The sequence below is a fragment of the Megalops cyprinoides genome, chromosome 17, assembly GCF_013368585.1.
Source record: "Megalops cyprinoides isolate fMegCyp1 chromosome 17, fMegCyp1.pri, whole genome shotgun sequence".
Taxonomy (NCBI): domain Eukaryota; kingdom Metazoa; phylum Chordata; class Actinopteri; order Elopiformes; family Megalopidae; genus Megalops; species Megalops cyprinoides.
Window position 1 is genome coordinate 12,521,687 of NC_050599.1, and position 12,619 is coordinate 12,534,305.

At 37.7% G+C, this 12,619-nt stretch overlaps 1 protein-coding gene across 1 annotated transcript in view; it reads right to left on the minus strand.

Annotated features, from left to right (window-relative positions):
* Positions 1 to 12,020, minus strand: part of afg1lb (AFG1 like ATPase b) — a 28,819-nt gene extending 16,799 nt beyond the window's left edge. The window contains exons 1-6 of the mRNA XM_036549721.1: positions 11,909 to 12,020; positions 10,980 to 11,278; positions 7,031 to 7,082; positions 6,045 to 6,146; positions 5,022 to 5,152; positions 1,436 to 1,535 (exon numbers count right to left, since the gene is read on the minus strand). Of these exons, the coding sequence (XP_036405614.1) occupies positions 1,436 to 1,535; positions 5,022 to 5,152; positions 6,045 to 6,146; positions 7,031 to 7,082; positions 10,980 to 11,278; positions 11,909 to 12,020 (796 nt within the window). The remainder of the gene's footprint in view (positions 1 to 1,435; positions 1,536 to 5,021; positions 5,153 to 6,044; positions 6,147 to 7,030; positions 7,083 to 10,979; positions 11,279 to 11,908) is intronic.
* Positions 12,021 to 12,619: the final 599 nt, after the last annotated feature.

Here is a 12,619-nt window from a genome sequence, read left to right on the forward strand (position 1 = left end):
AAAGCGATTGTGCATTTTTCCATTAGCTGTTTAATTAAAATTAAAAAGCTTATTATCACGAGATCCTGGTCCACCTCTTTTTTTTTCATTAAATGATGGATCAAAATCAGGGAGGCTAGTCTGTATAGCAGCGCTCATAACATCAATAGCAGGGCACTTGAAAAACAGGATATTAGCATTCTCGGAGAAGACATGGGAACGTCAATCTACCTCTCTCTTCTACATATGCATAACAGGATCACAACATGATATGTTAATGGACTGCATCCAGGTTTCCGGCTGCAACAGTTGGGGGTGGGTTTGTACAGGTCAATGAACATATGAACCACTGCTCCTGCCTAATGTTTAAATGCAGTATCTTGAGGTGTTTAATCAATGACACAAAAGAAGATTATGTAAAAAGGGAGAGTACAGTAAACAGCGGTTACATGACGCAGTGTCCCACTTTCAGGTTCTGAATGAGGAATTTCCAATTCCATTGCGCAACTCCCTATTAATTGGCACTAAATACCGAGAGCAACGGATCCATTTATCAGTCAGTGAATTAAAATTCCCCTCGAAATACATTCAATCCCTGACTGAGGGTCTGAGGTTTGGGAGTGATTAATGTGTTCAGGACCTACAGTGGTCGCAAGCCATTTACAGTCGCAATTAAATTATCGCATTTTTCTCTCCCCTGTATCATACCTACTCAGACTAAACAGTGGTGATTAAGAATAATGAAACTGCTTTTAAAAGCTAGGGTTGCGTTTTTTTTCCCCCTTGGTCCTTTATACAGCATCTTGAGAGTGTGCTGCAGATGAACGAGGGTGAGGTGTATGGTGTTCTAAAGAGCATTCAGGTTATCAAAGGACATCTCTCTGATAGAAAAGATCAAATCACCACTCTATATTAGCATAATGGTACTGTGATCTACAAACAACAAATCTGAATTAAGACCATAATAAAAAAATAACAGCAGTGTACAGGTACAAAATAAACCAACAAATTTGGTGTGGGGGGGGGGTGAACCTATGGAAAGTAATAATGGGATTTTGGGGACATCAAACGTGGTAGCGGTTATCGTTATGGGAAGGACATTAATCTGTTGTCGTTCCCCTTCAATAAAATCAGCATTCATCCCATTTTAAGTATACTTCTTGCAATCAGATTATTGGAAAGCCTGTGAGTTTGAAGGGTGCAGGGGAAGTTGTGTGCTCTACTAAGTGCAAGTGCAGCACTAACTAAATCTAATTAAACAGTTTTTTACATTCATTTTCTATTGCACAACATTCATGATAAATTTCATAGATTTTCAAGATTTCTGTTCTGTACAAGTGCTGAAGAAGTTACAGCACTGACCGACCACTGTAAGGAGGGCATACTGAGGAAGTGTATTTGGGCTACACTGGGTTTATGCATCAGGTTGTGCATGTCTGTTCCTTGCTGAACTCACCCTCAGGTGGCCTGTTGGAGGTGGCCACCACAACCACGCCGTTCAGAAATAAGTTTTCAAAGAGCCTTTTCAGAATCATGGCATCTGCGATGTCTGTGACCTGCGAGAAGAAGAGGACGTTAATCTCGTCTCCATTCAGCCTATTTACTGTGTCACGCCAAGAGGGGGAGAACCCCCTGCCCTCTAATTATCATTACCGCGAAACGACGGCGAACAATAATCAAGGAAAAACACTGTCTTTTTAAACTTCGCACTTGTTTCTCTTGTGGAAACCTGTTATTTCCTCGAATGGCTCAATCTTAACTTCCGCTACGGGGGTTACACGTGGGAGCTGAATGCTACGCACTCCACGGTTGCCTTGAGCTAATTAATGAGATCCACCATGAATACCAGGTGTTTTACATTTCTATTCCTCTTCCTAGCCAAGGCCTCCCTCTCTTCCCCGCATCTGACTGCAAATGGTCACGAAGCGGCTTTCTGTGGAAATGAGGACAAGTAGCCAACGTGCCGAGGCCGAGATAATCAAGCACGGCAGAAAAATGGACCGATATGAGGCAGGAACCGCATTACAATGGCAGACAAAACAGCTCAACAGATGGCCCGACACAAAAAATAAGCAGATTCATTGTGTTTTAAGAGCCTGGCGTTACTGTCCATGAATAATGGTAGGCAGAGCCATTTTTCTGTCCATTTTAATTTCACCTTTCCGTGAAAATGAAACATGCATTGAATCTGCCAATACAGGCAAACACCCTGAAAACAAAAGATCCACGTAGAACCATTTTATTTTGCAATTCCACTTTTTTTGAATGATGCTGCATGCAAGTGTGCTATGTAACAGCACAATTCTATCTGTTAGTGCAATGTTGGTGGTCTCATCAACAGGTAACCTTCATGGAGCAACCCATTCTTTCATTTTCATAAGTTTATTCTGGATAAAGATATTTTTGCAATTTGTAGATTGTTTTTTTCCTGGCTTGTTTGATGTAGACACTTAATGAAGCAATAAAGCCTTCAAAGCAAAAAAATGCTGTTTGTTCACAAGCTATCACTAAATTTACAAATAGACACCTCAGTCCTCCGCGGTGGCCTCTGCATTTGTTTGTGCCATTACTTATTAGACCAGTTCCAGTCATTGAAGAAGCCCTCTTCGCCATGAGATGAGACCATCACAAAAGCTCGGCACCAAGGCTTCAGAGTTCTCAAGATGAGAGGCATGTGGCATGAATAGAATCATATTCTCTCACAGTTTGAAAAGAGTAATTATGACCTTTTATTTAATCTGTATTTGTTTTGCATATACACACTGTATTGATTGCAATATTAGGAAAACCTTTTATGAGGATACATGGTACTTCTACAAAACAACATGCTAATATTCAAATGGGCATCCAATTACAACAGCAAGAGTCACTTTTGTTTGCTGCATACGGGTGCCAAATTAAGATCTTTTGATCTTACACCCTTACTTACAAAACTCTACAGATGAGTAATTTTACAGTCTGACTAAGGGCAAGACAATAGCTGAAGCGTTTTCTTCCCCTTAGTCCTTTCAATACCTTGCATTCATTACAGGCCAGGACAAAGGAGAAGGCTACAAATTACTGATAATGGTAGTGTGCTAATGAAGAGAATGGAGAAATTTCATTAGCATTTAAGAGAAAAGATTTTTATGACCTACAGTTGCTTTCCATTACGACTCACTTAAGAAAGAAAGGGGGACAAAAATCTACACTTCATTTACATGAGTGAGAGTCCAGGCCTGCTGATTGGTCTAGCTCCTCTCCTCATTACGCATCACAAACAGCGTGTGTTTTCACTAACTGCATTAAGAGCTGGGAACGACAACAACACAAAAAAAGTGTCCGCACATTTTAGACTTGCAAATTTTAAAAAGGCCAAAAAACAAGTGTTGATCACATATGGATTCATTGAACAATGCCTCAGAAATTCTCTTAGGGAAATCTTTTTTTTTTAAATAAACTGCGACTCAGACAAAAATCTTAGAATATTATTCATGATTTAGTAGTGATACCTGAAATATTGAATACATGCAGACATGTACAGTTTTCTACATATGCATACTATATGGTGATGGGACAATATATGAAATTAAATGAATATACTCCACGTCTATTAAAGGATAACTAAAGAGGTAATGAGTTCTGAGGCCTAATTCAAAAGCCCCATTTTCTCAGGATATGGCTTATAAGGACACCCAAGTGGTCCTAAAGTCAGCTAATGGGCACATATGAAGTACTGCACCTTGACAGAAAGCTTCAAATGTTGCTCTTGAAAAAGGAATTGAAAACCAAAAAAAACATCACAAGGAGGCCAGTGTATGAGGCGTACTTGTGCTAATCCTTCAAGAGATTTTTTTTTACAGTATTTGTTAAAATCATGCATTTTCTACTGCATTCACGTGTTTCCTTTTCATCACGGGGCAAGACTGCCTGATATGTTTCGGCTGCATAAAGAGAAGCCACTAGATGGCCCTAGACGGTTTACTGGGCCACCGGGACCCTCTGAGAGAAAAAGACACCAGGGCTGCACTGAATGTACTGGTTTATCAAAGCTCACAGACAATTAATGTGCAAATTAATCCAATCTAGCAAAGGACTGTGTTCATATACAGAGAAATGCCTTTAAAGTGCCTTTGAGCCATGATATTTGATTTTACAGTTGCTTGGGTGTCTGATTATGAGAGATCTGACCATGAAAACCAGGCCAAACAAGAAGCTGCTTTTCAAACCAGCCCTTTGATTTCTTGTTTAGCACTGCATTTTTTTTCTGTGTGCCCTTATTTTTTGTTTGTACTGATAAACAGAATGCATTTCAAGCTACTGATTCCGTGTGAAGATGCAATATTAACTATAGATATACCAACTATAGGAAAGATATACCATAATGTAATATTATCTGTCTCTTATGGTTGCTGTAATGTTGCGCCAAAGGTTACTCTTATGGTTCTTTTTAAGGCAGGCTCTATGCTACGAGATAAGGAAAGCTTTTTATGATACACACCATGCATATGCTGGTACCACACTGGTTGTAATACTGATCTTGGCATTGTCAATTACCTTTATGTTTTATAACAGCAGCTACCTGTTACTGTGTACCTAGTTCTGTTATGACATGCACTACACTTTATGTATCTTGTCATGATGACCTTGCACATTTTTCTGGACAAGAGTATCTGCCAAATAAAGAAAACTATAATATAATAAGCCATCTGTACTGCATCGCATTTGCCAATGAACTGAAGGACTCATTTGGAGAAAGACTAAACTTTCATCACAGAGTGGATGTTAAACAGTCAATTCAGAAGAGTTAATAAAGAGGGTCCTTTAATAAAATAATAAAGAAAATCCTTAAGCCAGAAGCACTACTAAATGAACTGTCTCTGTGTTTCTCTCTAGTCTGGGGACTGCAAAAGGTGCTCTTTCACAAATGCAAAGGTGACATTTAACTAGCTAACCATCAAAAAGTGACGTGACGTGTAGTTAAACCCTGTTGACAGATCTTAACGAGTCTTACGAGATGGAAGTCCTAGAGGTCCCCAGCCAATCGCCCCAAACAATTTTACCTGAAACTCATCAAAACATAAGAGGCAGGTCTCTTCGCTGATTTCCAGAGCAACAGGTGCAATGGGGTCATAGAACTTGTTCATGTTCCCTAAAGTCCTTCTGGGCTGGCTTTGTCTCTGGTGATGAATCCCTGTAACAGAAAAAGCTAATGACACACCAGACATCACTGTGTCAGTCTATCTCAAAAGACTTATCATAGGGTGGAAAATGATGAAAAAGGTATCCCCCACTATTTTCTGGTAAAAATGGTAATTGGTCACATATACAAAAGATTATCAATTTTGACTAAGACAGCCATCTTTGTTTATGATGCTTCTTGTAAAAATATGTTACTTAAAAAAGACTCAGATTTGCACTTGTCTTGATTCTGGTAATATTCTAATATTCGGGTAATGCGTATATCATCACAAACAAAGATGGCTGACTTGGACAAAATTAATTTACTTTTACCCATGCAACCATTAACCCCCCCCCCCCCCCCAGCAAAATCTGAGATGGTTGGTATTAAAAAAGTCTTCTTCTTAGATAATTTGACACAGAGTTTGTTACACTGTAGTAGTGTTACAAAAATAATACATGTGAAATACACATACATTTTGTCTAGCACATTATGTATAACTATTGAAAAACTGACAGTATGTATCCACATACATACATAAGCAACAACAAATCATTTTATTCATTTTCAAAATATGCCATAAGTGTGCACTATAATCATCTACATACACATAATGCATTTAAAGAACACATAGGCTCTAACTGTAATTAACATCTTGCAGTGATTCTGTGTATGTGGCAAAGTGTGCAAATACATTCGTGGACTGTTCCTCTAAAATTTCTGCTTTTTTTCATGACTACCTGTGTGATTAATAGCAAGTACATCATTGAACATAAATAGCTGGCAAAACTGAAGTAAACTGGATTTTGAAACCAGAGGCATTAATGTTCTCTTTACTCTCATTGCCAAACACAGCTAATACTACTAATACAATCAGGTCAGGAACAAGAGGAGAGAAACTTACGTTTATGTATGTCCAACATAAATCCATTAAAATGGACCCTTGTCTTCCTTGAGATTTCTACATGTGAATAGAACATGTCCATTATCATTGTTTTCCCTGTGCCTATACGCAAAATGTGAAAAACAAAAATGGTTATGTTTATTAACAATGCATTAATCATAGCATCAATGAACACACTAATAACTGTTATCAAAACAGAAAGTCTGATCACATGAATAATTGTATAATAATTAATTAATCTGGAGATGAATAACACCACCAAACCTTTTATTGAAACAAATGTGTTGTACAAAATTAGTTGGCACCACATCATGATAAAGACTGTAATTCAGAGTAAGCAATATATTTCATGTTAAAATGAAAGGATGATCTCCACTATATGCAGGACTGTAGAACAGTTATTTAATTGTAAAAACAGCAAATTGTCAGTTGTAAATGATCATATTTTTTAAAACTGACTGGTGATCACACTGTAAAAGTGACAGTAAAGCTTCACTGATCAGCTTTTCTCCACGACTTGGGCGATAACCCCTTACTGGTACCTGATGCATTGTACCTGATGAAATTGGCATGGCTGCTAGTCTAATATAGCTCCCTTTTCATCATTTTCTATTTGCATCCCACATGTTTTCCTCCTCTCCAACTGTACATCTTACAACTTCAAGCGTCTCATTAACCTTGATTCACTGCCTGTTTCACTCTTTTGAGGTATATTGTCCTGAAGGTTCACCCTGAAACAGCAAGCTCTATCACAATTAAAGCAATTTTATCTAAATAGCCTCTTCTCTCCTCTAGTAAACAGCAATTTAGAAAAAGGAAGAAAAGTAAATGGATTCCACTGAGAAAATGAGTAGGTGAGTCGTTTTTAACAAAACAAGACGACCAAATTGTTCTTGCTAAATCAGTAAATAGGTAATCCCTGGGAGGTAAAATTCAAAAATTATGTGGCATAATTTGAAATATGATGATTACTGAGAATAACTTACCGACTTTGCCATGAATATAAAAGCCTTTTGGGAACTGAGCTTTTGTCAAAACCTGAGAAATAAGAAAAAAAAGACCAAATAAAAAGTGAGTCTCTCCACCATGTTTTCCTTTTTCCTTCACAACTAAATTTCCTTTCTCGAGGATGTCATTAGAATAAACAGTGAATCTCCCTTACAATGTGTCTGAAATCAGAGTGCGGAATTTTTGCAATCCTTGTGTTCTTGGTAAAAGGTGGTAATAAGCAAAATTTATCTTAAGATACACAAAAAAAAAATGGTCACAACTGCAATTAACTCAACTTACCAATGGATCCTTCCATGCAAAATGGCCTGTATGGGGTTGGTGGTCCTGTCTGTGTTGTATTCTACCAATAAATAAATAAATATCCCCCCCAGGATGTTTGGAATTGCTGGGAGCAAAAATCATTGTCATTCATTTTTAACCCCTGGGAGAAATACATTTTCCTACTTACCATTGTTGGTCTTCAACTATAAGTTACAAGTGTTTATTTTTTTCAACTGTTATACAACATTGGCATTATTATCATTAACTACAGTATTTACCAAACTTGTACGTTTTGAGAATATGTCATCCTTCCTGAAATTATAATTAAGGGACACTGCACGCTGGCTTTTATTGAATTTGGGCCCAGCACTGTACCCATATTTCCTCTGAGTTAATTCATGCACCTCATGTACATTCCTGAGCCAGCGAGGTAGCGCCAGACTTATTACAACCTAAGTCTTATGACTCTATACTCTTTTCCTTGCCAATGATAAGGTTATTAAGATTTATTTAGAAGCAGCATGCAGTAAAACAGGCATTTGGGAGCATAGGGAGCTAATATATGTGAACAGACACTTCAGAGGTAAAAACCAGCACCACCCAGAGAAATGCTGGAAGTGCAACAAGCTGAACAAGCTGGCATGACATTGTGTGACTTTCAGTGACTTCACAAGCTCTCTGTAGCTCATAATTGTCCCTGATGGCAGCCAGCCGGTCATGCTAGAGTGGAAAAATACAAGCCCAAACTCATTAGGGCCCATCTGCGGAAAGACCTGGAGAATGGAGTTATTTTCACCAGTTTAAGCAATGGCTTTGGGGAGGAGGCATATAACACGACCTGAGAAAATGAGGAGAAACTAACAATAATAATAATAACATTAACAACAACAGCAGTAACTGCATTATCCTCATTGTATCCTCACTTGAGAACAGAACCAAAACATTATTTTAATTTTTTAAACTGTATAGTAATGCAAGACACTCTATTTGACCGGCTTGGGTCAAATTTAAGAATGTAATCAGCAAAATTCTCAAAAACATTTTTCCAAGTAATAAGCAAATTCCTAAAAGGCAGAAAACCACAAAAAGAACCCAATTTAAAGACGACTGAGCAAAATGCGCTACCTAAAGCAGAATTGTAATAGTGCAACTACTTTACTATTAAAGAGTATTACTCTACTCCACTGCATTTGGTAGTAATAAAGTCTAATTAGGGGTAAACACAAATATTGTATGTCCTTGTGATACAAAACAACAATCGGGTCAATATTTGAACAAGTGCTACTCTCCAGAAACTTCTATAATCAAAGGACAAAGGCAAGGCTACTGTAATAGTGGGCACATTGAAATTACAACAGCATGACCCAATTCAGACCAGTGTAATTGCTGAGGAACTGCAGTTGGGAGCATAGTTCCAAAGTATCGTCCAGAATTAAAAGCAATGTCCAGACAATAGAGACCCCCTCATTACTGCTGAAAGAGAGCAGAGGCCAAGAAACCCCAGCGGGTGGCCATCCTAAAATCCAAACGCCCCTTGCCTTGTGTCTGCACCGGGCCCCGACGACAACAGCTCTCCAACAATACCATACTGACATAAATACCTGTTTCAAGAACAATTCAGGGCTTACAAATAATAAATTTTATCCCCACAATTATTCAGAAGACACACAAAGACATTATTCAGAGATTATGAGTGTTCCTACATCTACGTGTCAAAAGTATAAGATGCTGGATTTAAATTTATTCCTCACTTTTAAAGCACTTAAATTGAAGTCTTAACCAATACTACTGATTTATAAAATATTAAATAATAACATATTTATTTTAATTCAGATGAAAATATAAGCCTAGGCCGTTACTTTTATATTTGATTGGCCAAAAATGTAACATGGGACAGGGAGATTAATCAATGCACCTGCTTTTCAGTGTCTTTGTCTCAGGCAAAGTCTCACAACATATTAATTTTTTGTAAATACTACTACAATGTGTAGTATACAACACAAGTTAACAACCCAACCTGACCTTAAAATGGTTTCATGTATGAAAATGGACAATTGTATTCACAAAATTGCAGAATCCATTGTTTCTGTGATGTCATCATCCAAGGAATACATCAATGAAGTGTTGTCTGCTGTGTTATTTTGTTCTTAGCATTTAGGTAAAACACAGTGACTTACAGAATTAATAACCTTGATGAAATATTACAAATGTTCTCCAAAAAATGTACTTTCATGTGAGATGTGTTGTTTCCTCATGCAGATCACAAAGAATCTCTGGGCAGACAGGATCCATTGTGGCCCAGAGACTATTAAGGCCACACACCTTTTCCATTTAGGTGTTTCTGAAATTAACTCTTAACTCTTAACTGCTGTATTTCAAGTGAAATAATTGCTTATATGAATGATAAACTCGTTATGAACTCCTGAAGCTGCTTAATAACAAACTGATCATTTAAATCAGTTGTGTTGGAGCAGGGAGAGATCTAAAACATGCAGGACAAGGGGTCCTCCAGGAGAGGTTTGGGAAACGCTGCTTTATGACATAGCCTTACAGAGTGGATGGAGGAGTGTTTCATTTATTGCCTTCCCCTAACCATTTGTTTAAGAAGGTTCAACAACCAACTGTTTATGAATCAAATACAAATAGAAATGTACATTTACAGAACATCTTTTATCAATTTATAACAGTATATTTCTTTAATGAAGAAATATTTCTTTACATGAAAAACTACAATGCAGTGTGATTAGTTGCTTGATTTTCTTTCACATTTGAGCTTCTGTAATGGCATTGAATTGGAATGAATATGTGTGATGTGGACACCAATGTTTTACAAGTGGTATGGTATCTGATTTCTCTTGTTTAAAGTGTTTCATTTACATACATTTTACATTTACATTTAGGTCATTTGGCAGACGCTTTTATCCAAAGCGACTTACAGGTGAGGAACAGCAAGCAAGCTACAGTAGTGTAGGAGACCTTGGAGTAAGCTTTAAGTGCAACCTAAACAACTAAACTCAGCTAAATAAGTCAAGGAAAGTAGAAAACGGAGGTAAACAAGGTGAAAACACAAGGATAGACAGGCAGAGGAGACAAACAAGTAGTGACAGGAGAAATAAGTGCAAGGCAGAAAGCGCGCAGAGATGGATAAGTTTCAACTTATGTACTTTGTATACAGAGATGTAACATATTGTCACTCCAGATCCTGGCACAGGGATGTACTTTGTAGAAGAATAAAAATAAAAAGAAATAGAAGAGGCTTCCCAACAGTGGATCCTGCAAATCTTTATTAAATAACAGTGAGCCTTCATTGCACAGACCTTTGCCAAAGCATGCGCTGAAGGCTGAATGTAACAGAAAGCATGGCTCCTGGGAATTTCACAGTCTGCTCTGTTAATTGTACTTACACCCTTCAACCCCATGGAAGCCCCTCCGTTTAATTTAGCCCACTCTGGCCTATGGTCTCTGTCCCCATCTCTCCGTACCTCTTTTATTGTTGAGAAAGACTACCACAAAAATAAAAATGGAAACAGTTTATAGATAGTGTGAAGAAACAGACGTGTTCTGAGATTGTTCTTTTGTCATTTCTAAGACAAGTGCCAATCTCACTCAAAACAAAGTGTGGTCAAACATTCAAATAATGACAGTGACAACCTCTTTACAAACCTCTTTCTCTCTGTCGATTGGCTCCTGTTCTGTGGTGATTGACACGGGGTCCTGTGTGTTATGATCAGTCCTCACCTTTGACTGGAAGGCCACGTGCCTAATGCAGTATTCCCTCATTACTATTTGCAGCTGATCTAATTGCTTAACCACATCTCTTTGCTGGTTGTCCTCTCGTAGTGTTCCTGCCGCAAGCAGGCTGTGATAGTGTTCAAGGAGTCCCCTTTCACGCCAGGCGATCGAAACATTCTGGTTTCCGATGGTTGTGGAGTTTGCTCTGTTTTCTGCATTTGATGTGCACCCTGGCAAGACAACACAGGAAAATCCACAATACACTTAGCTGTGAGAACAACAATAATGCAATGAACAGGATGTAAGTGATATGCAATTACGCCAATATTTCCCGATTGTGTCTTCAGCTAACTGAAGGAATTTTGAGCTTGATTGTCTTGACACTGCTGTAGATTTAGTCAGCAGACGTTACTTGCTCACAAAATAAGATGAAATAATAATGAATAAAATCAATGACCTAATACAGCAGCAATGTTGGTTAGCTGGCTCGTTTGTTGACTAGCTTCGTGTTAAATTCGCAGCTAGAACAGACGCTGTACGGATTTACTGCTCCGATTACTACACTACCTAGTATGGGTTGTTTAAAGACACAGGTCATAACATTGACACATTCCTAACATATATGATTAATGGATTTGCCCAGCGTCTGCTCCGAACAAATGTTCTCGATTAAAGATACTAGCTTTAGAAACATAACTCTAACACAACTCTAATTTTATGTTGCTGTTATGCAAACTGTCCGATCTGACTAGCTACCAGCAGTAGAAAGTGCACTTGCCAGTTGCTATTTTTTCAACACAATCGCCTCATTTTCCTGCATAATAGAGTTGCAATGCAGCTAGGGAGACGACAGTTCTCACCTCTTGAGACGCTCTTCTTTCTACACCACTGTTTATTTTCCGGTAAAACAGTCTTTTTAATAAATAGACGAATTAAATGTCTTGCCGGTAAAAGTGACACGCAAGCGGCCATTTTGTTTCAAACTGCCGAAACTTTATCAAATAACAAGTCTTTCGAAGATGCGTTTTCAAAGACGTCTGAAATACGATCAGTTGTTTCATCTGAGTTTTTAATTTAGCCTTGATTTTGACTCGATCCTCCTAAATTAATTAGGTACCACGAAGTTTTTCTTACCAATGTCCACATATCCAGATATGAAAATTATAAATGTATTTGTATATGTAAATTTGAAATTCATGTGAAATTCAATACAATACAATGTATTATTATTATCACTATCATTATTAGGAGTAGTGTATTATTATTGTTGTTGTTATTGTTATTATAACCTTGTGCTGTGGTCGTCTGAATATAATACGATTTTCAGCTGTCATTGCAATAACAATGCGATGAAACGGTATAATATCAGACAAAACCCAGTATGATTTTGTAAATCTTAAAATTAGGAATACGTGTGTTACATTTTAAATGATCGTGAAATATTAAATGTATAAATAAACAAACAAACAACTAGAGCGACCTATCGGACCGAATACGTAGCCTTTTCTGAACTACGTTTCCCATAAACTCCCGAAAGGAAAGCTGGTAGTGTTTTTTTTTTTCAGCGCATT